Here is a 20682-nt window from a genome sequence, read left to right on the forward strand (position 1 = left end):
GCGAATGCTTGTGTGATTATAACGTCTCGTCTTGACAATATTTTTCTATATAGCAACTTTTCTTTATGTTCAACCCACGTGGGGTGTACTTTGCAAGACCAGTACCATGTGCTTATATAACTGTTTGACCCATCAGGTTAATAGTAAGACGATAGTAACCAGTTCAAGGTTTTTCTTTAGTAAATTGCGTTTCGATGTAATTTATTTTAATTATCAAAATTATTATGCAGTTACACTCTTTGTGTAAACCAAGTTGACCACGTGAAGCATGTGGTGAAAGCATCAACGTGGCCCTCAGCTATTCTTTTCGGGAAGATTTCACAGAGAGTTAGTATGAATTTAGTATACCAGTGTGTGGTAACTACATGACGGACAGGATTGCGCTACGAACGTAACTTCTTTGGGTGGAAATTGAATCGGTTGGTAGTGGTTAATTTACTCTTGCATATGTTTCAACGTTCTTTGTGTGTTATTTTATGAATGCAGTGTTGTATGTAGTCTCCCAATCTTGGCTCCCTATTTGATGTGTTTCGTAAGATTACAAACTCACATTTTCACAGTCCTAAATAAGGCACCAGCTTAGTTATGACTCACGTTTAATATGCTGAAATTTCAATGATCAATGTTAAAATAAATTTCCAAATATAAACTGATTTATTTCTTTTTATTTAAATTCTCTATTATATATATATATATATATATATATATATATATATATCACCGGTTGTCGTATGACTATTAAAAAATTATAATTAGTGTTAGTCTGGTTGGGAATTCGGTAAGCTAGACTGGATGCCTGGTGAAACAGTTGCTCAGTAATGCAAGGTTAACTTCCCCAGACAGCTCACAGCTTTAACCTGCTTTTATTGTCTATCAGTACCGCTTTCATAGCAAATTAAAGTAACAACGTTACACTGTATAACAAAATACGACAAGACGTGGGATGAAAATGGGGCATCAATGCCAAAAGCGTAGCATCGATGAGTGTCGCGAGGAATATGATATACATTGCTCTAGGAGCTTTCTTTCTGTCTCGTGAGACCAGGACTGCCAGTTATGTGCCAAAGTAGATGAATGATGACACGTCAAATAATGTGTTGATGCGGAAGCAAGTGGTAATTTCGCCGTGCAAAAAATCACTCACCAATAGAAGGAATGGCACTAATACCGTGAAACACCGCCCTTCGTCCGGATGACGGCCTCAGTTCAGCGAGGAAGACAATCCACAAGTTTCTTCAGGTATGCAGCATATCCAGGTGAACCCACTCATTGACGACCCTTTCCCCCAGAGTTATCTGTGTGGGAGGACGCTGACTGCTAAGTTTCATCCACTGCTCAGACAGTCTCAGATATTTTCTATTGCTTTAAGATCTGGTGGTTTATCGGGCCAGCCGATGTGCTGTGCAGTCCTGTGTACCGGGCTGTTCCCACCTTTGTAACGAGAGAGTCCCTCCAGTACACTGAATTTTTTTTTGTGTTCAGAACAGCTTCGAACCCACCAAATTTTTAATTTATATGGTGCTCACCCACCATTTTTTGGAACACGATTGTAGAGATGAATCCCACGTGTGCACATCGATTGACCTTACGACTGTGATTCCGCACAAGCCCCACCGCTTTGACACACCAGCGGTGGAGTGTCACGTGACCGCGTGGTAATGGTTCTGTACCATCTGCAGCGATCCAAAGCGACCGTGATGCTCTTCTCACCCTTCATTTCACACTGCTTTGACTTCTTGAGAAAATAAGTTTTATAGTCTGCTCTTCATGTAACTGGGGTTCCTGACTCTTATGAACTAACTCTATATATAAAAAAAAAAAGAGACAGAGAGAGAGAGAAATGGGGCTCTATCGGTAGATTGAGGTTGTCGTGCAGGCCGCCGAGCATGGGGAATTTGATGACATATTAGTGAAGCCAGTTGTACGCTAGGGATGGCGATTATCGGTGAAACAACCAGTTTTCGGTTATATTAATTTTTTGACGTCAGTTTAACCTGACTGTCAAAACCGCTCAAAATAACGGGTTTCTGAAATAACCCATTTTCGGTTTTCTATTGCTGTTACTGCCTGTGATAAACGTAGAAATCGAACAAAGAGTGAAAAATTTTTACTCTCTCAGCTTCAAGATACACAGAATAAACATATTAAATTTAATAAGCAAACAAAAGTAAACTTTGTCTGTCCACCGTACGCTGCTTTTCTCAAAAAAAGTTTTGGAGCATATACTGTACTCGAACATTATGGATCACCTGGAAGAAAATGACTTATTGATACATTACCAACACGGATACAGAAAATATCGTTATTGTGCAACACAGGTAGCTCTTTATTCCCATGTAGTAATGACTGCTGCCGACAAGGGACCTCAGATCGATTCCATATTCCTATATTTCCAGAAGGCTTTTGATACCGTTCCTTACAAGTCAGTATTAATCAAATTGCGTGCATATGGAGTATCGTCTCAGTTGTGTGACTGGATTCGTAATTTCCTCTCAGAGTGAGAGACGGTAAATAATCGAGTAGAACAGAGCTCGAACGGAAAGATTTAGGTGTTCCTTTTTCCCACGCGCCATTCGAGAGTGGAATGGTAGAGAGGTAGTATGAAAATGGTTCGATGAACCCTCTGCCAGGCACTTAAGTGTGAATTGCAGAGTAACCATGTAGATTTAGATGCAGATGTAGAAAAATTAAGTGGTTTAGCAGTACAAAAAATTACCAGTATTCGCCTACTGATTCTAATTTTTTTGAAACTATGCTCAAAAATCATGTAACTTGGGATTCCATCACTACTTAAGCGTTACGAATAGTGAGTGCTAGAGGGTGAAAACTGAGGCTAAATAACTCAGTTTGTCGTGTTAATTTGCCCGTTTCCGAGAGCTACCAGAAGATAAAGGCATCTTATGTAGACACAGGCAAATCAGCTACTTTCTATGTTTATTGTACTATGAATTAACTGTTGTTAAATTCTTAATTTATTATTGTTACCGTAATTTCCTTCCTCTTACCTTAAGCCACGACACACGGAAACAAGGCCCTTATTGTCTTCTTATGTCATGTGTTTGTTGCTCGTTCTGTCGGGATTATTATTAAAATAGTGCTGATCGCTTTTCCCATTTTCTGTAATAACGAAATATATCAAACCAATCCAAATTCCACGAATAAAAACTACTCTTTTCTTAAGGAAGAGGTTTATTTAACATGTAAACGTATTAGCACTATTGTTACGGTTAAATGATATTTCGCTTTTTATACACGATTATCAGAAAAAGTAAAGAGAGACCTGTTATAAACAAATAGTGATATTGGAAATTTGTGGTGAGTTCTATGGGACCAAACTACTGAGGTCATCGGTCCCTAGGCTTACACACTGCTTAATCTAACTTAAACTAACTTACGCTAAGGACAACACACACAACCAAGGGAGGACTCGACCCTCCGACGGACCAGCCGCGCGAACCGTGGCAAGAGACCCTAGACCGCACGGCTACGCCGTGCGGCTAAACCAATACAGAAAAATATCAGTTATTCAGAACTAAAATACCGGTATCAGTTTTAAGAGCTCCATTTTTCCCACCTGTACTCCAAATCAGTCTCTCTTGACACCAATATCGTCGATCGAAGGGTGAATAGTACACTACTGGCCATTAAAACTGCTACACCACGAAGATGACGTGCTACAGACGCGAAATTTAACTGACGGGAAGAAGATGCTGAGATATGCAAATGATTGCATTTTCAGAGCATTCACACAAGGTCGGCGCCGGTGGCGACACCTACAACGTGCTGATATGAGGAAAGTTTCCAACCGATTTCTCATACACAAACAGCAGTTGATCGGCGTTGCCTGGTGAAACGTTGTTGTGGTGACTCGTGTAAGAAGGAGAAATGCGTACATCACGTTTCCGACTTTGATAAAGGACGGATTGTAGCCTATCCCGATTGCGATTTATCGTATCGCGACATTGCTGCTCGCGTTGGTCGAGATCCTATGACTGTTAGCAGAATATGGAATCTGTGGGTTCAGGAGGGTAATACGGAACGCCATGCTGGATTCCAACGGCCTCGTATCACTAGCAGTCGAGGTGACTGGAATCTTATCCACATGGATGTAACGGATCGTGCAGCCACGTCTCGATCCCTGAGTCAACAGATGGGAACGTTTGCAAGACAACAACCATCTGCACGAACTGTTCGACGACGTTTCTAGCAGCATGGACTATCAGCTCGGAGACCACGGCTGCGGTTACACTTGACGCTGCATCACAGACAGGAGCGCCTGCGATGGTGTACTCAACGACGAACCTTGGTGCACGAATGGCAAAACGTCAGTTTTTGGATGAATCCAGGTTCTGTTTACAGCATCATGATGATCGCATCCGTGTTTGGCGACATCGCAGTGAATGCACATTGGAAGCGTGTATTCGTCATCGCCATACTGGCGTATCACCTGGCGTGATGGTACGGGGTGCCATTGGTTACTCGTCTCGGACACCTCTTGTTCGCATTGACGGCACTTTGAACAGTGGACGTTACATTTCAGATGTGTTACGACCCGTGGCTCTGCCCATCATTCGATCCCTTCGAAACCCTACATTTCAGCAGGATAATGCACGACCGCATGTTGCAGGTCCTGTACGGGCCTTTCTGGAAATGTTCGACTGCTGCCCTGGCCAGTACATTCTCCAGATCTCTCACCAATTGAAAACGTCTGGTCAATGGTGACCGAGCAACTGGCTCGTCACAATACGCCAGTCACTACTCTTGATGGACTGTGGTATCGTGTTGAAGCTGCATGGGCGGCTGTACCTGTACACGCCATCCAAGCTCTGTTTGACTCAATGCCCAGGCGTATAAAGGCCGTTATTAGGGCCAGAGGTGGTTGTTATGGGTACTGATTTCTCAGGATCTATGCACCCAAATTGCGTGAAAATGTAATCACATGTCAGTTCTACTGTAATAAATTTGTCCAATGAATATCCGTTTATCATCTGCATTTCTTCTTGTCACGGTTATAACTTCAGACAGAAAGCAGAGTGTAATCCTCGCCACGCTATAGAGTGAATACGGTGTTGGGCAATAACAAGTGTAGGAGAAGAGTGGAGTGAGAGCAGCAGCTGTGTTGTGGGCCCGACGCGTCTTGCTAGGCGACGGACAGGCAGGCAGGTGTGCCCTTTCTGCCCAGCCTTCAGACGGCCACCCACTATGATGGAGCAGCCGCTGCCTACGGGACCGCCGCCGCCGCCGCCGCCGCCGCCGCCGCCAACATAAGCGGAACCGGCGGACAGCGGCCGGCAGCCCCTGGCCCACTTGCTGTCGTGTGGGCGGCGGCAGCAGAAATAGCGCGCAAGCCGGGAATACCCGCCATCGGGCGTGACCGCCGCTTCTGCCCCTTAGCAACTCAGCTAGTGTGGAAGCAACGCTCAAATGAAACAAATGCGCGTTACACGAGGGGTACTCGCGAAGATATGCTCAATTTCCAGGGGCAGATGGGCACTCTGGCCATAATTTACCCGAATGAAAAGTGCTCCTGTCGTTGCACAAGAAAGGCAAGTATAACCTGCACAGAGTTATGCATTTAGAAGACGGGAAATAGCTCTTCTACTTACACTATGTCATCAAAAGTATCCGGACTTCCCCCAAAAACATACGTTTTTCGTATTAGGTGCATTGTGCTGCCACCTACTGCCAGGCACTCCATAAAAGCGACCTCAGTAGTCATTAGACATCGTGAGAGAGCAGAATGGGGGCGCTCCGCGGAACTCAGGGACTTCGAACGTGGTCAGGTGATTGGGTGCCACTTGTGTCACACGTCGGTACGCGAGATTCCCACACTCCTGAACATCCCTAGGTCCACTGTTTCCGATGTGATAGTGAACTGGAAACGTGAAGGGACACGTAGAGCACGAAAGCGTGCAGGTCGATATCGTCTGTTGACTGACAGAGACCGCCGACAGTTGAAGATGGTCGTGATGTGTTATAGGCAGACATCGATCCAGGCCATCTCATATGAATTCCAAACTTCATCATGATCCACTGCAAGTACTATGACACTTAGGTGGAAATTGAGAAAACTTGAATTTCATGGGCGAGCGTCCGCAGCTCGTGGTCGTGCGGTAGCGTTCTCGCTTCCCAAGCCCGGGTTCCCGGGTTCGATTCCCGGCGGGGTCAGGGATTTTCTCTGCCTCGTGATGACTGGGTGTTGTGTGCTGTCCTTAGGTTAGTTACGTTTAAGTAGTCCTAAGTTCTAGGGGACTGATGACCATAGATGTTAAGTCCCATAGTGCTCAGAGCCATGGTCGAGCGGCTGTTCATAAGCCACACATCACGTCGGTAAATGCCAAACGACGCCTCGCTTGGTGTAAGCAGCGTAAACATTGGACGATCGAACAGTGGAAAAACCTTGTGTGGAGTGACGAATCACGGTACACAATGTGGCGCTCCGATGGCAGGATGTCGGTATGACGAATACCCGGTGAACGTCATCTGCCAACAGTAAAATTCGGAGGCGTTGGTGTCAGGGTGTGGTTTTTCATGTAGTGTGCTTGCACCCCTTGTTGTTTTGCGTGGCACTATCACAGTACAGGCCTGAATTGATGTTTTGATCTCTTTCTTGCTTCCCACTGTTGAAGAGCAATTTGGGGATGGCGACTGCATCTTTCAGCATGATCGAGCCCCTGTGGCTGAGTGGTTACATGACAGTAATATCCCTGTAATGGACTGGCCTGCACAGAGTCCTGACCTGAATCCTATAGAATACCTTTGGGATATTTTCGAACGCCGACTTCGTGACAGGCTTCACCGACCGACATCGATACCCCTCCTGAGCGTAGCACTCCGTGAAAAATGGGGTGCCTTTTCCCAAGAAACTTTCCAGCACCTGACTGAACGTATGTCTGCGAGAGAGGAGGCTGTCATCAAGGCTAAGGGTGGGCCAACACCATATTGAATTCCAGGGCGCCTCGAACTTGTAGGCTATTTTTCAGCCAGTTGTCCGCATGCTTTTGATCACATAGTGTATCTGGCAGCTTCAAAGACATTTAAATAAAAAAAAATCTTGATATATTCGCAGTCTCCCTCCCCTCCCACCTCCCTTCACCCCCCTTTTCCCTTCAGCAAAGCTTTCTTAGCTGTTACATGTACACTCTTCCACCATACGATACTATACGTTTTTACTATGGCTGGCGAATATTCTGGATTTTTGGCACAGAATAAGCCTATGAACCGCAAGCTGCATGTGTGCCAACACCTTGCAGCTAAGAGATCTCAATGCGCTGGGGAAGTAGGGTTAACTTCATAAAAAAGGGTTAATGTGTCAAGACATTTTCATTTAAGTGTCTTTGAAGCTGCCACATAAGTCAGAAAGCTAGTTCCGTTCTTTTACATCCAGAACTCGGCCTAGGACATACTCGCCTTTTTTTGCGCTGTGATAGGAGCATTTTTCATTTCCTTCCCAACTTTTATTCTACAATAATTTTGGCATTAGAGTGCCATAACCTGAAACTGATGTAAATTTTTGTAGTCTCGGGCGACGAATGACCAGGTCCAAGTTTTTTTAATTGACTTTCGAACGATGTTGCTAATATCATGGCAAGGGATAAAGCTTTCAGAAAACGGCAGAACGACCATTAATTACATGTATTTGTTTGCCTGCTTAAGAATTTGAACTGATTCGCAGAAGTCTGAAACACAGAAGTGACATGTGAAGAAACTCAGAAGAAACGTGTTTTTTGTACGTAAAATCCTAATGAAGCCAGGCTATGAAAGCGACTCTTCAGTTTCATTGTAATAATTGATTTGTTATATATTTGATTCGCTTTAAACAGTTTCCTCGCGTTCAGCTAATGTAAGAAGGAATTGTACGTGCTACATTTAGCTTGACTTTAAACCATCATATCTCGACAACGGATAGAGATTATTGTATGAAAAAACTTTCGTTTCGAGTTTATCACTCTCGTGCAAAATGTGAGTCGATTCGTACAAGTTTATAGTATAAAACTACGTCGCTTCAAAAACCTCCCAAAAAAACGTATTTTCCTTTTTCAAACGGTTAAAACCTGTGTTGGATGCAGGTCGTATATACCGGTGGATCAAATTTGTATCGTCAGTCTCCCTCCAGTCCGGAGATACTGAAGGGTGGCCGTTTTACACGTAAAATCCGAACATACAAATGGCGCCATTAGCTGAGCATTAATTTCAGACCAACTACAATCTTTTCCAGAAGAAGTTAATTGATTTGCGCAATTTTCCTGGGCGCCAGCTCCGGTTCGTCGTTTTAACCTTGGTGAACATACTGTAACATAGCTGCAGTAAGCCAGATGTTCGAATGGCTTTACAAATGGCCGTTGGCGCAGGCTAAACCAAAAACCTTATCCCCTTCTCCCTAGCTCAAATAGGAAACGAGTATCTAGAACACCCCCACCCCACAAAATAAAAAAAAAAAAACGAAACACGATTGTGCGTGCGGCCTTATCATTCACATTTCTTACTGCGTTTCCGGGCTGAAATGGTTGGTTATGAACTGCAGATGAAAGCAGAAGAAACTGGAGTAAGATAGGAAATTAAGAAGGTGGGACCAGAGTACTCTGAAGGAACAAGAGAATAATAAGAGTTTTGAAGGAAACAGTAGGCAACGTTTGACTGAGATAGGGAAAATGGATATAACAGAAGACGAATGGGTATAATTTAGAGATGAAATAGTAAAGGCAGCATAGAAGCAAATAGGTAAAAAGACAAGGCTGGGGAAAATCCTTGTATAACACAGAAATACTGAGTTTAATTGACGAAAGAAGAAGATACAAGAATGGTAGATATGAAGCATACAAAAACAGAATATAAACGTGTAAAACTGAGATGGACTGAAAGCACAAAATGGCAAAGCAATTACGGCTAGCGGACAATAAAACGCTGTAGACACATGCATAACTATGAGTACAACAGTTTGCATCTAGACCAAAATTAAAGAGATCTTTGGAGCTAAAGGAACTCAGATGTATGAACAACAAGAGCTTAGATGGCAAGCAATTAGTAAGCAATGAAGATAAAGTTGAAAACTGGGAGGAATATACACGATGATTCCACTATCCCTGCAGCTGGATTTTACTCAACCCGCATTTCCTTCAAATACCACATGCAACGTTTTCGTATTCTCTCGCTTGCTGTGCACAAAGTACTAGTCCTATAGAAAAATGAACAGGGTCGTTTCGTACAAAATTTAATGTAGTTAAATTTGGCACTGGCATGTATTTTGGCTACAGGCAGTAGCCTTCGAATTATGTAAAAGAAAGTACAAAAGTGACCTTCAAATGCGCTTTTCTAGAACAGCTCGAAAACTGTGGCCTGCACCAAAAACGTCTCGGAGTACGAAATTGAGCTACATTAAATTCGTTTCAAAAAGTCTTGATTGTATTTCTGTAGGACTAATAGTTTGCATGTAGCGAGAGAGCAAATATAAAAATCTTGCGCAGGATATTTGAAGGCATTGCGGGCTGCCTAAAACCCAGCAGCAGGGGCAGATGAAACCACCTTGTATAGAAGAGCTGTACATGGGAAACAAGCTTGAAATCAATATTGAAAGGGAAGCAAATCAAGATGAAGTCAGAGAAGTGACTCTAAGACAATAATTCGACAGAGCACTGAAAGATCAAAGTCGAAACGAGGCACCTGGAGTAGCCTATATACCCTCACTACTACTGAGATCCTTGGGAGAAAATACTAGGACAAAAATTATTCCACCTGATATGGGAGATATATGATACAGGCGAAGTATCTTCAGTGTTTAAGAAGAATCTAATAATTTTAGTTACCAAAAGCATGTGTCGATTGGCGATAAATTAGCAAAGTCATGGTTGCAGAATACTGACAAGATTTATTTATAAAAAAACTGGAAAAATTGGTAGAGGCCGAATCGAGAAAAATAAGTTTGGATTCTAGAAAACACAGCAATACATGATGTAATGCTGATACTACCACTCATACATTAAGAAAGACAAATTGACCTCTACAGCATATGGCAATTAGAGAAAGCTTTTGACAAGGTTGACTGGAACACACGTCGTGAAATACCGAGGGTGGCAAGGATAAGATAAACGAGTGGAAGGTTATGTACAACTTATACATAATGAAATGAAAAGGAAGTGGTATTTGAGAAGGGAGTGAGACATGTTTGTAGCCTATCATACACGTTATTTAATATGTACATTGAGAAAACTGTGAAGAAAAGTAAAAAAAAAATTTGGAAGGAGAACTCAAGTTCAAGGAGAAGAAAATAAATCTTCTTGGCCTGTTAATGACACTTTAATTCTATCAGAGACGGCGAAAACCTTGGAAAAGCACTTGAATGGAGTAGACAGCGTCTTGGAAAGAGGTTATCGTAAGAAAATCAACAAAACTGAAACAAGGAAATGGAATGTAACCGAATTAATGATGGGAATCAGATAACGAAATCAGACATCAGAAGTTGTGGTAGTAGTAGATAATGTAATGTAGCCCAAATTAATGCAGGGAATTAGATTAGCAAATGAGGCATTCAGAGTAATAGATGAGGTTTACTATTTGGGCAAAAAAAATAACTGATGATGGACTAGGTAGAGTGAGTATAAAATTCAGACCGCCAATAGCAAGAAAAGGATTTATGAAAAAGAGGAATTATTGAAGATCTGATTTAAAATTAAATGTTACGTCTTTTATGAACGCGTTTTTCTGGAGTGTAGCTTTGTACAGTACTGAAACGTGGACTATTTACAGAATACAAACTTTTTAAATGTCGTGCTACATAAGAATGATGCACATTACATACACTGAAGAGCCAAAAAAATAAGTGGTAAACGTGCCTAATATCGTGTAGGGCCCCCGCGAGCACGCAGAAGTGCCGCAACACGACGTGGCATGGACTCGATTAATGTCTGAAGTAGTTCTGGGGGGAACTGACACCATGAATCCTGCAGGCCTGTCCATGGAAGTGGAAATGAGCGCTTGGCGTCATTAGCAGGGAAGTCCCTTACGGGACAGGTCAGGCCGCCTTGGTTGCACGTCTTATTACATTCGACGCCACATTGGGCGACCTTCGCGCCGGATGGGAATAAAATGATGATGAACACAACAAAACACCCAGTCCCCGAGCGGAGAAAATCCCCGATCCAGCCGGTAATCGAACTCGGGCGCTTAGGACGGCAGTCTGTCACGCTCACCATTCAGCTATTGGGGCGGACAGGCCTGTCCATGAATCCTAAGAGTACAGAGGGAGGGGTCGAGATCTCTTCTGAACAACACGTTGTAAGGCAACCCAGATATGCTCCATAAAGTTCATGTCTGGGTTACTTTAGTAGCCAGCGGAAGTGTTTAAACTCAGGAGAGTGTTCCTGGAGCCACTCTGTAGCAATTCGGGACGTGTGAGGTGTCGCATTGTCGTGCTGGAATTGCCCCAGTCCGTCGGAATGCACAATAGACATGAATGGATACAGGTGATCAGACAGGATGCTTACGTATGTGTCACGTGTCAGAGTCGTGTCTAGACGTATCAGGCGTCCTACATCACTCCAACTGCACACGGTCCACACCATTACAGAGCCTCCACCACCTTGGATAGTCACCTGCTGACATACAGGGTCCATGGATTCATGTGGTTGTCTCCATATCCGGACACGTCCATCCGTTCGATACAATTTGAAACGATACGCGTCCCACCAGGCCACAAGTTTCCAGTCACTAATAGTCCAATGTCGTTTTTGACGTTCCCAGGCGACGCGTAAACCTCTGTGTCGTGTAGTCTTCAAGGGTACGCGAGAGGGACTTCGGCTCCAAAAGCCTGTATCGATGATGTTGTGTTGAATGGTTGGCACGCTGACACTTGCTGATGTCCCAGCACTGAAATATGCAGCAATTTTCGGAAGGGTTGCACTTCTGTCATACTCAACGATTCTCTTCAGTCGTTGTTGGTCCCGTTCTTGCAGGACCTTTTTCCGGCCGCAGCGATGTCGGAGGTTTGATGTTTCACCGGATTCCTGATATTCACGGTACACTCGTGAAATAGTTGTGAGGAAAAATGCTTATTTCATCGCTACCTTGGAGATGCCGTGTCCACTCGCTCGAGCGCTGACTATAGCATCACGTTCAAACTCACTGACATCTTGATAACCTGCCATTGTAGCAGCAGTAACCGATCTAACAACAGCGCTAGACACTTCTTGTTGTCTTATAGAGGCGTTGCCGACCGAAGCGTCGTATTCTCCCTGTTTGCATATCTCTGTATTTGAATACTCGATAAGTAAAAATGTGAGGAGGCTCAACCCGGTATCTATAGAGCACGTCAGAGATAGCTTAAGAAATGTTAATAGGGGAGATGTATATAATGATCCAGATGCTAATGCAACATATTTCTTGATAAATTTATATCCCTTTTTGAACATTGTTTCCCAAAGAAAATTAGTAAACGTAACACCACACAATTTTCAAAGAAACCTTTGATTACTACAGGTATTAAAGTGTATTCAGAAAGAAAAAGAAAAATGTATGAGACAGCAAGAACTAGTAAAGATCCAGAAGTAGTTTTACACTATAAAAATTATTTTAGCATACAGAGAAAAGTTGTAAGGAAATCAAGAAATATATATGTTAGAGAAGAAATTAACAACTCTGCCCATAAAATCAAATCATTATGGAATGTTAGAAAGGAGACAGGAAAAGTAACCGCTGGGGTAGGTAGTATTACTATTAAAGAAAACGAGACCATCCTAATCAACAGTACACAAGCAACTAATGTATTTAACAACCATTTCTTAAGTGTAGGAGAAAAAATTGGTGAGAACAGTTCAAAAGAAAAAGCCAGGCAGTACATGGAAGAGTCTGTTTTGAAAAACTTTAGTCAGATTACGTTTCGTCTAACAGCCTCTTGTGAAATAAGTAAAATTATTAAATCTCTGAAAAATAAATGTTCTGTTGGAGTAGATGACATCTCTGATAAGATATTAAAACAATGTGGAGCAATTACAGCTGATGTTCTGAGTCACATATGTAATGCATCTCTAACTGAAGGTATTTTCCCAGACAGGTTAAAATATGCCATTGTCAGGCCTGTCTACAAAAAGGGGGGCACCGCAGATGTCGATAATTATCGGCTAGTATCCTTGCTTACAGCATTTTCAAAAATCTTCGAGAAAGTAATGTACTCAAGAGTGGTTAGCCATCTTAACGGTAAATGGATACTTAGTAAATCACAGTTCGGATTTCAAAAATGCTGTTCCACTGAGACAGCAATATACAATTTCACTGTCCACATAATAGAGTTTTTAAGTATTAAAATGTCACCAATAGGAATTTTCTGTGACTTGTCCAAAGCATTTGATTGTGTGAACCATGACATTATGTTACAGAAATTACAATTCTATGGTATAAATGGAATAGCAAATGAGTGGTTTAAGTCATACCTACAGAACAGGAAGCAAAAAGTTTCCTTATATGGGTCAAGTAATTTAAATAAGTTTGCCACTTCATCTAACGGGGGCGAAATTACATTAGGTGTTTCACAGGGTTCAATAATGGGTCCCCTTCTGTTCTTGATATATGTGAACGACCTCCCTTCCTATCTGAAACAGGAAGCTGAAGTGATACTGTTTGCTGATGATACAAGCATCATTATTAATCCAGTAAAAGAAACTCCAATTGAAAATTATACAAATAAGGTCTTAGGAAAAGTCAGTAATTGGTTTTCTGCAAATGGGCTTGCTCTAAACTTTGAAGAAACACAGTACATACAATTTTCTGCTGCAGAATGTACAGCTCCTTCAATAAATATAACACATCAACAGAGGTCAGTAGGCAGGGTAGAGCATAGAATGTACAGCTCCTTCAATAAATATAACACATCAACAGAGGTCAGTAGGCAGGGTAGAGCATACTAAGTTTTTGGGTGTACATGTAGATGAGAATCTTAATTGGAAAATTCATATTCTGGATCTCCTAAAGCGACTAGGTCAGCAACTTTTGCAATCAGAATGATTCCCAATTTTGAGGATATAGAAATTAGTAAGCTAACATACTTTGCATACTTTCACTCTCTGATGTAATAAGGAGTAATATTGTGGGGTAACTCAACATTTAGACAAAAAGTATTCACTGCTCAAAAGAAAGTGGTTAGAATAATGTGTGGGGTTCATAGCCGCACATCTTGTAGGCATCTTTTTAAAAGATTGGGAATCATTACAACAGCCTCACAGTACATTTACTCACTAATGAAAATTGCTCTCGACAATATGGACCAGTTTAAAAACAACAGTGACATTCATGATTATAATACGAGAAAAAAGAAAGACTTACACCATCCATTACTCAACCTATCTTTGGCACGGAATCGGCTAAAATATGCTGCTATTAAAATTTTCGACAAATTACCAGACAGCAGTAACAGCGTCAAAAACAAACTGAAATCATATCTCCTTGACAACTCCTTCTATACCGTAGATGAATTCTTGAATATGAATAAATAAATCTATGAAGATGTATGAGACAGGCGAAATACCGTCAGACTTCAAGATGAATATAATAATTTCAATCCCAAAGCAGCTGTTGACAGATGTGAAAATTACCGAACTATCAGTTTAATAAGCAAAATACAAACACGAATTCTTTACAGACGAATGGAAAAACTGGTAGAAGCCGACCTCGGGGAAGATCAGTTTGGGTTCCGTAGAAATGTTGGAACACGTGTGGCAATACTGACCCTACGTTTTATCTTAAAAAATAGATTAATGAAAGGCAAACCTATATTTCTAGTATTTGTAGACTAAGAGAAAGCTTTTTACAATGTTGACTGGAATACTCTCTTTCAAATTCTGAAGGTGGCAGGGGTAAAATACAGGGAGCGAAAGGCTATTTACAATTTGTACAGAAACCAGAAGGCAGTTATAAGAGTCGAGTGGCATGAAAGGGAATCAGTGGTAGGAAAGGGAGTGAGACAGGTTTGTAGCCTATCCACGATTTTATTCAATCTGTATATTGAGAAAGCAGTAAAGGGAACAAAAGAAAAATTCGGAGTAGGAATTAAAAGCCATGGAGAAGAAATAAAAACTTTAAGGTTTGCCGATGACATTGTAATTCTGTCAGCTACAGCAAAGGACCCGGAAGAGCAGTTGAACGGAATGAACAGTGTGTTGAAAGCAGGATATAAGATGAACATTAACAAAAGCAAAACGAGGATAATGGAATGTAGTCGAATTAAATCGGGTGATGCTGAGGGGATTAGATTAGGAAATGAGACACTTAAAGTAGTAAAGGAGTTTTGCTATTTGGGGAGCATAATAACTGATGATGGTCGAAGTAGAGAGGATATAAAATGTAGTCTGGCAATGGCAAGGAAATCGTTTCTGAAGAAGAGAAATTTGTTAACATCGAGTATAGATTTAAGTGTCACGAAGTCGTTTCTGAAAGTATTTGTATGGAGTGTAGCCATGTATGGATGTGAAACATGGACGATAACCAGTTTGGACAAGAAGAGAATAGAAGCTTTCGAAATGTGGTGCTACAGAAGAATGCTGAAAATAAGGTGGGTAGATCACGTAAGTAATGAGGAGGTATTGAATAGGATTGGGGAGAAGAGAAGTTTGTGGCGCAACTTGACTAGAAGAAGGGATCGGTTGGTAGGACATGTTTTAAGGCATCAATGGATCACAAATTTAGCATTGGAGGGCAGCGTGGAGGGTAAAAATCGTAGAGGGAGACCAAGAGATCAATACACTAAGCAGATTCAGAAGGATGTAGGTTGCAGTAGGTAGTGGGAGATGAAGAAGCTTGCACAGGATAGAGTAGCATGGAGGGCTGCATCAAACCAGTCTCAGGACTGGAGACCACAACAACAACAACAATGTAACAATAGCCCGCAGTTCTACATGGCCAAACTGGAAGGCGTTTGACTATAAGATACCTTGAGCATAGGATGCCTTCCGGCTAAATAAATTTGATAAATCCACCTTTGCAATGCATCTAAAAGACCATGGTCACTCAGCCACAGCCATTACAGATAACCTTCAAATACTACACACTGTGAACAAAGGAAAGAAAATAATCTGCTTGAAGAGCTAGAAATTTATATCCACAGCTCTAACTCACCAGACCTTATTCTCAACGAACAAGTGGAGCTTGCAAACAAATTTTATCTTCACATATTTCATGAAGTATTCAAAAACAAAAACTAATTATCCTCTGCTATAATAACAAAGCAATATTCTATGGAAATTCCATGTAGCAGTCATACAACAGTTCAAGTTTCATTATCGTAATTTGTAACAATCGTATTATAAACAGAAGTTGTAACTGTCATTGTATAAGTTGTATAGCTTTCATAATATCAAGTGTGTAACATCACTGTACGTCCTAGATCTAAGTTCTCTGACAACAGTGTGGCTCGAAACAGTTCTAGCAGTCATTTTTAAATTTGTAATAGCTTTTAATAGTTTCATATATATAACATCATTGTACTTCCTAGATCTAAGTTCCCCGACAAAAATCTGGATAAAAAAATTTCATAATGTGTATCAAAAAACTTCACAGTCTATAATAGCTTTTTAAGTTTGTGTATGTACAACACCCTCGCACTTCCTGTGGCTAAGTTCTTTGACCATAACCTACATGTTTCTGTATGAGCGATATCTTTACACCTGCTACGTCTAAGTTCTTTGACCATAGCCCACATGTTTGTATGTAAACACAGTGTATTTCACGAGTGCACGCCGTAATAGTGAAATATGCAGCTAAACTTTACAAAACTGAAATATGGACGTGAAAATGGTAAGTGAGCAACTAAGAAGAAAAACTGCCACCACAGCGTAACTATAATAATGATGCTTCATCTTTGTGTAAGTACAGATATATTTTCCACAAATGCTGCCATGCCACTTACAATTGTCCCACTTGTATGTGTCTAGTCACCAGCAAATAATTTTTTTGAATTTATACGGTGATCTCCAGCAATATAAACATGTACATGCATGTATAAACACCTGAGGTCGTATGACAAATAAATAACCTTTTACTGTGATTGGTAGCGGAAATTTTTCTACACCCTATTATGACCACTGCCCATGGCAACGTTGGATGCTGCCTGGTGGAGTTGCAAGCACGTGACGCGGTAACAAAAGTATGTAAACTGAGCAGACACGGATAGGGGATCATCGTAGTAAAGATATGGGCTGCAAATGGGGAAGTCCATTGAGATAAGCGATACTGACAAAGGGGAGATTATTATTACGCACAGCCTGTGAGCGAGTATCTCGAAAACGGCAAAGCTGGTCAAATGATCACGTGGTACTATTGGGAGCATCTACGAAAAGTGGTAGGACAGTGAAACTACCACTAGGCGCTAAATGGTTGGGCGTCCACGACTTTTCAAAGAACATGGGATTCGCAGGCTTTTTGCTCTGTGAAGTAGGATAGATGGTGATCAGTGGCCTCTCTCACGAATGATCACCATGCCGGTGCATGCACAAGTGTTTCGGAGCGTACTGTTCATTGCACATTGTTGAAAATGGAGCTCTGCAGCAGACCAATCCCCAGTGTTCACATGTTGAACCAACGATACCGTCAATTATGATTGCAGAGGGCACGGGACCATCGGCTTTCCATCGTTGATCAATGGAAATGAGTCGGCTCTTCGGGTGGATCATATTTTCGCTGCACTAGGTCGATGGCCGTCACCACAAAGGCCGTTATCTAGATGAACGGCGGCTCGAAACGCTCTGCGTGCCACGTCCGCAGGCTGGTGGGAGCGGTATTGTGCTGTGGGACACATTCTCCTGCTATTGCATGGGACCTGTGGTAGTATTCGAAGACACGCTGAGAGTTGCGAATCACCTGCATCCCTTCACGCGTAATGTGTTCTCCGACGGCGATGTCATCTTTCAGCAGTATACCTGCCCGTGTCTCAGAGCCAGACCCATGCAACAGAGCTTTCAGGAGCATTATAATGTCTTGGCGTCCAATTCGCCTGATGTGAATGTCGCATCCCTGATACGCAGAACCAGTTGTGTATTTCGTTCCAAAGACGGACAGGAAAACCATGCCATTAAGCACACTGTCGTAATGTTTTGGCTCATCAGTGGACGCTATATGATCAAAAGTATCCAGATACCTGTACGTGAACGTTAATATGGGGTACCACACAACTTTTGTCTTTATGCCGACTTGAACTCTGCTGAGTTGCACATTACACGTATGCTGCCGAGCTGTCAGCTGCATAAAGTTACTGAAATCATGAGTCTTTTTATAATCAATCAACGTTAATTTCTTTGTCAATATAGAGTGCCTGTGTGCAAATTTCATATTTCAATTAATTGTAGATAAGCCGTTAGACACAGGACATTGTGTATAGCGTGAGGGGAATCGGCAAAAAATGGTGCTTCTTTCAACTTCTATGTCGTATTTGTGATTTGTATTTCACACGGTAGACAATTAATGTATTTTGTGATCGTTATAATGTTTGGCGGGCATACCGATGGCTCACAATGGGGCTGAAATGCCTGCTCTTGGTTGTTCTGTTCTAGGCGGGCGTAATGGACGGCAAGTGACCGCATAGTACTTTAACTTCACTTTTTATTTAAAATAATTTACAAGAGCTAAAGAATTAAAAAACAGACATTATTTTGACTGCGTATTATCTCTTATAAAAAGCGACAGTTTAACCCATTACTTTTACAAGGCCGGCCGAAGTGGCCGTGCGGTTAAAGGCGCTGCAGTCTGGAACCGCAAGACCGCTACGGTCGCAGGTTCGAATCCTGCCTCGGGCATGGATGTTTGTGATGTCCTTAGGTTAGTTAGGTTTAACTAGTTCTAAGTTCTAGGGGACTAATGACCTCAGCAGTTGAGTCCCATAGTGCTCAGAGCCATTTGAACCATTTTTTACTTTTACAAACTAGAACTACGTAACATATTTTTTACTTTTTGGTGTAAATATAGATTCTGTATCAGTCGTCTCTCTTTCCAATCCACTCCTTTCCTCTTCAAAATATACATCAGCTTGTTCCACTGAAGCCTTTTCTAAGTCTATAAAAACAGCAAACATTTCTCTACCTTTTTCCATATATCTTTCCCCTATAGTTCTTAACAGACCAATAGCATCTCTTATTCCTTTTCCTCTTCTAAATCCGAACTGCTCCTCTGCAATCCCTCTATCCAGCTCGCCATATGGCCTTCTATTCAACACTCGCAGCTAAAGTCTTGCAGAAAGTAAGGATAAGGACTGGAAATGAAATGTCAGAAGGAAGCAGCATTGTACGAGGTGTTGGACAAGGTTGTTGCCTTTCTCCATTGTTGTTTAACGCATACCTTGAAGAGATTATTGCGAAAGGCTTCGATGGGAAAAGAGGAATATGTATTGGTGGAAAGAGAATAGAATGTATAAGATTTGCTGATGACATGGTATTAGTGGCAGAAAGTGAGAGGACAGTGGATAACATGCTGAAAGATCTGAATGAAGCTTGTGAGGAATATGGGATGCAAGTAAACACAGCAAAAACAAAGAGTATGGTCATCAGTACAAGACGCAGACTGTCCAATATGAAAATAGGACAGTCTACCATTAGCCAAGCAGGTGCATTTAAATGTCTTGGAAGAACAATAACTGAAGACTTGAGATGTCACCAGGAGATGAAAACTCGAATTGCCATAGCGAAGGGGGCATTCAACGGAAAGAGGAGACTCTTAAGTGGCAAATTAGATAAAGGTCTAAGGAAAAGGCTTGGCAAGTGTTTTGTCTGGAGTGTGGCACTATATGGGCAGAAACATGGACGCTGAGGCGAGAGGATGAAAAAAGGTTAGAAGAATGTGAGATGTGGATGTGGAGGAGAATGGAGAGAATAAGCTGGATAGAGAGAATGAGTAATGAAAGAGTATTGGAAAGGGTTGGTGAGGGAAGACGTCTGCTGAATGTTGTAAGAGAAACGAAAAAGAACTGGTTGGGACACTCATTGAGAAGGGAGTGCTTGCTAGCAGATGGTTTGGAAGGATTGGTTTGTGGGAGAAGACAGAGGAAGAAGGAGATACAAGATGATAGACGACATAAAGGAAAGAGGAAATTATACAGACCTGAAGAGTATGGCAGAATACCGGACAGCCTGGGGAACTACTATGTGAAAACCTGCCTTTTCACAGAATACTGATGATGACGATTTTATATACCTTGGTTATAATTTCGTATACTTTTATATATGTTCCTTGCAGCTAGCACAACAGCTTGACGTATGCATAGATTGTGTTTGCAGTAATCACGTAGAATATGTGCATTACTGGACATATCATAACATTACGTTTCTATGAAGAAGATTCTGACGTCTACTAAACCAGTACCAAGTAAATTTCTATAATATACTAATTACATTTCTTATAAATTATAGCCAAAGTCTAAACATTTAAAATATACCTAATTTGTAGGCTTCTGAAGATGACAAATTAATTTGTCGAAACCGATAAACCATAATAAAAATATGTTAACTGTGTTTACATCTATAGCCATACTCAACAAGCAATTGTACAGTGCATGGCGGAGAATATATCTTACCAATATTATAGATCTTCTCTCCTACTCCGTTCGAAAACCAAGCGAGGGAAAGTAGCTGTCTGTATGTTTCTGTACCTTCAGTACAGTCAGAAACGAAATACATAGAATAGTTGATCCGTTTGTTGCAGAAAGGCAGCAACTCC

General features: G+C 41.6%; 1 protein-coding gene across 1 annotated transcript in view; it reads left to right on the top strand.

The window, feature by feature from the left end:
• The window catches only part of LOC126234871 (uncharacterized), a 190501-nt gene that overhangs the window by 143139 nt on the left and 26680 nt on the right, over positions 1 to 20682 (top strand). Inside the window, exon 5 of the mRNA XM_049943612.1 lies at positions 5145 to 5451. Within this exon, the coding sequence (XP_049799569.1) occupies positions 5145 to 5451 (307 nt within the window). The remainder of the gene's footprint in view (positions 1 to 5144; positions 5452 to 20682) is intronic.

This window comes from Schistocerca nitens, chromosome 2 (assembly GCF_023898315.1).
Source record: "Schistocerca nitens isolate TAMUIC-IGC-003100 chromosome 2, iqSchNite1.1, whole genome shotgun sequence".
In the NCBI taxonomy this organism is placed as follows: domain Eukaryota; kingdom Metazoa; phylum Arthropoda; class Insecta; order Orthoptera; family Acrididae; genus Schistocerca; species Schistocerca nitens.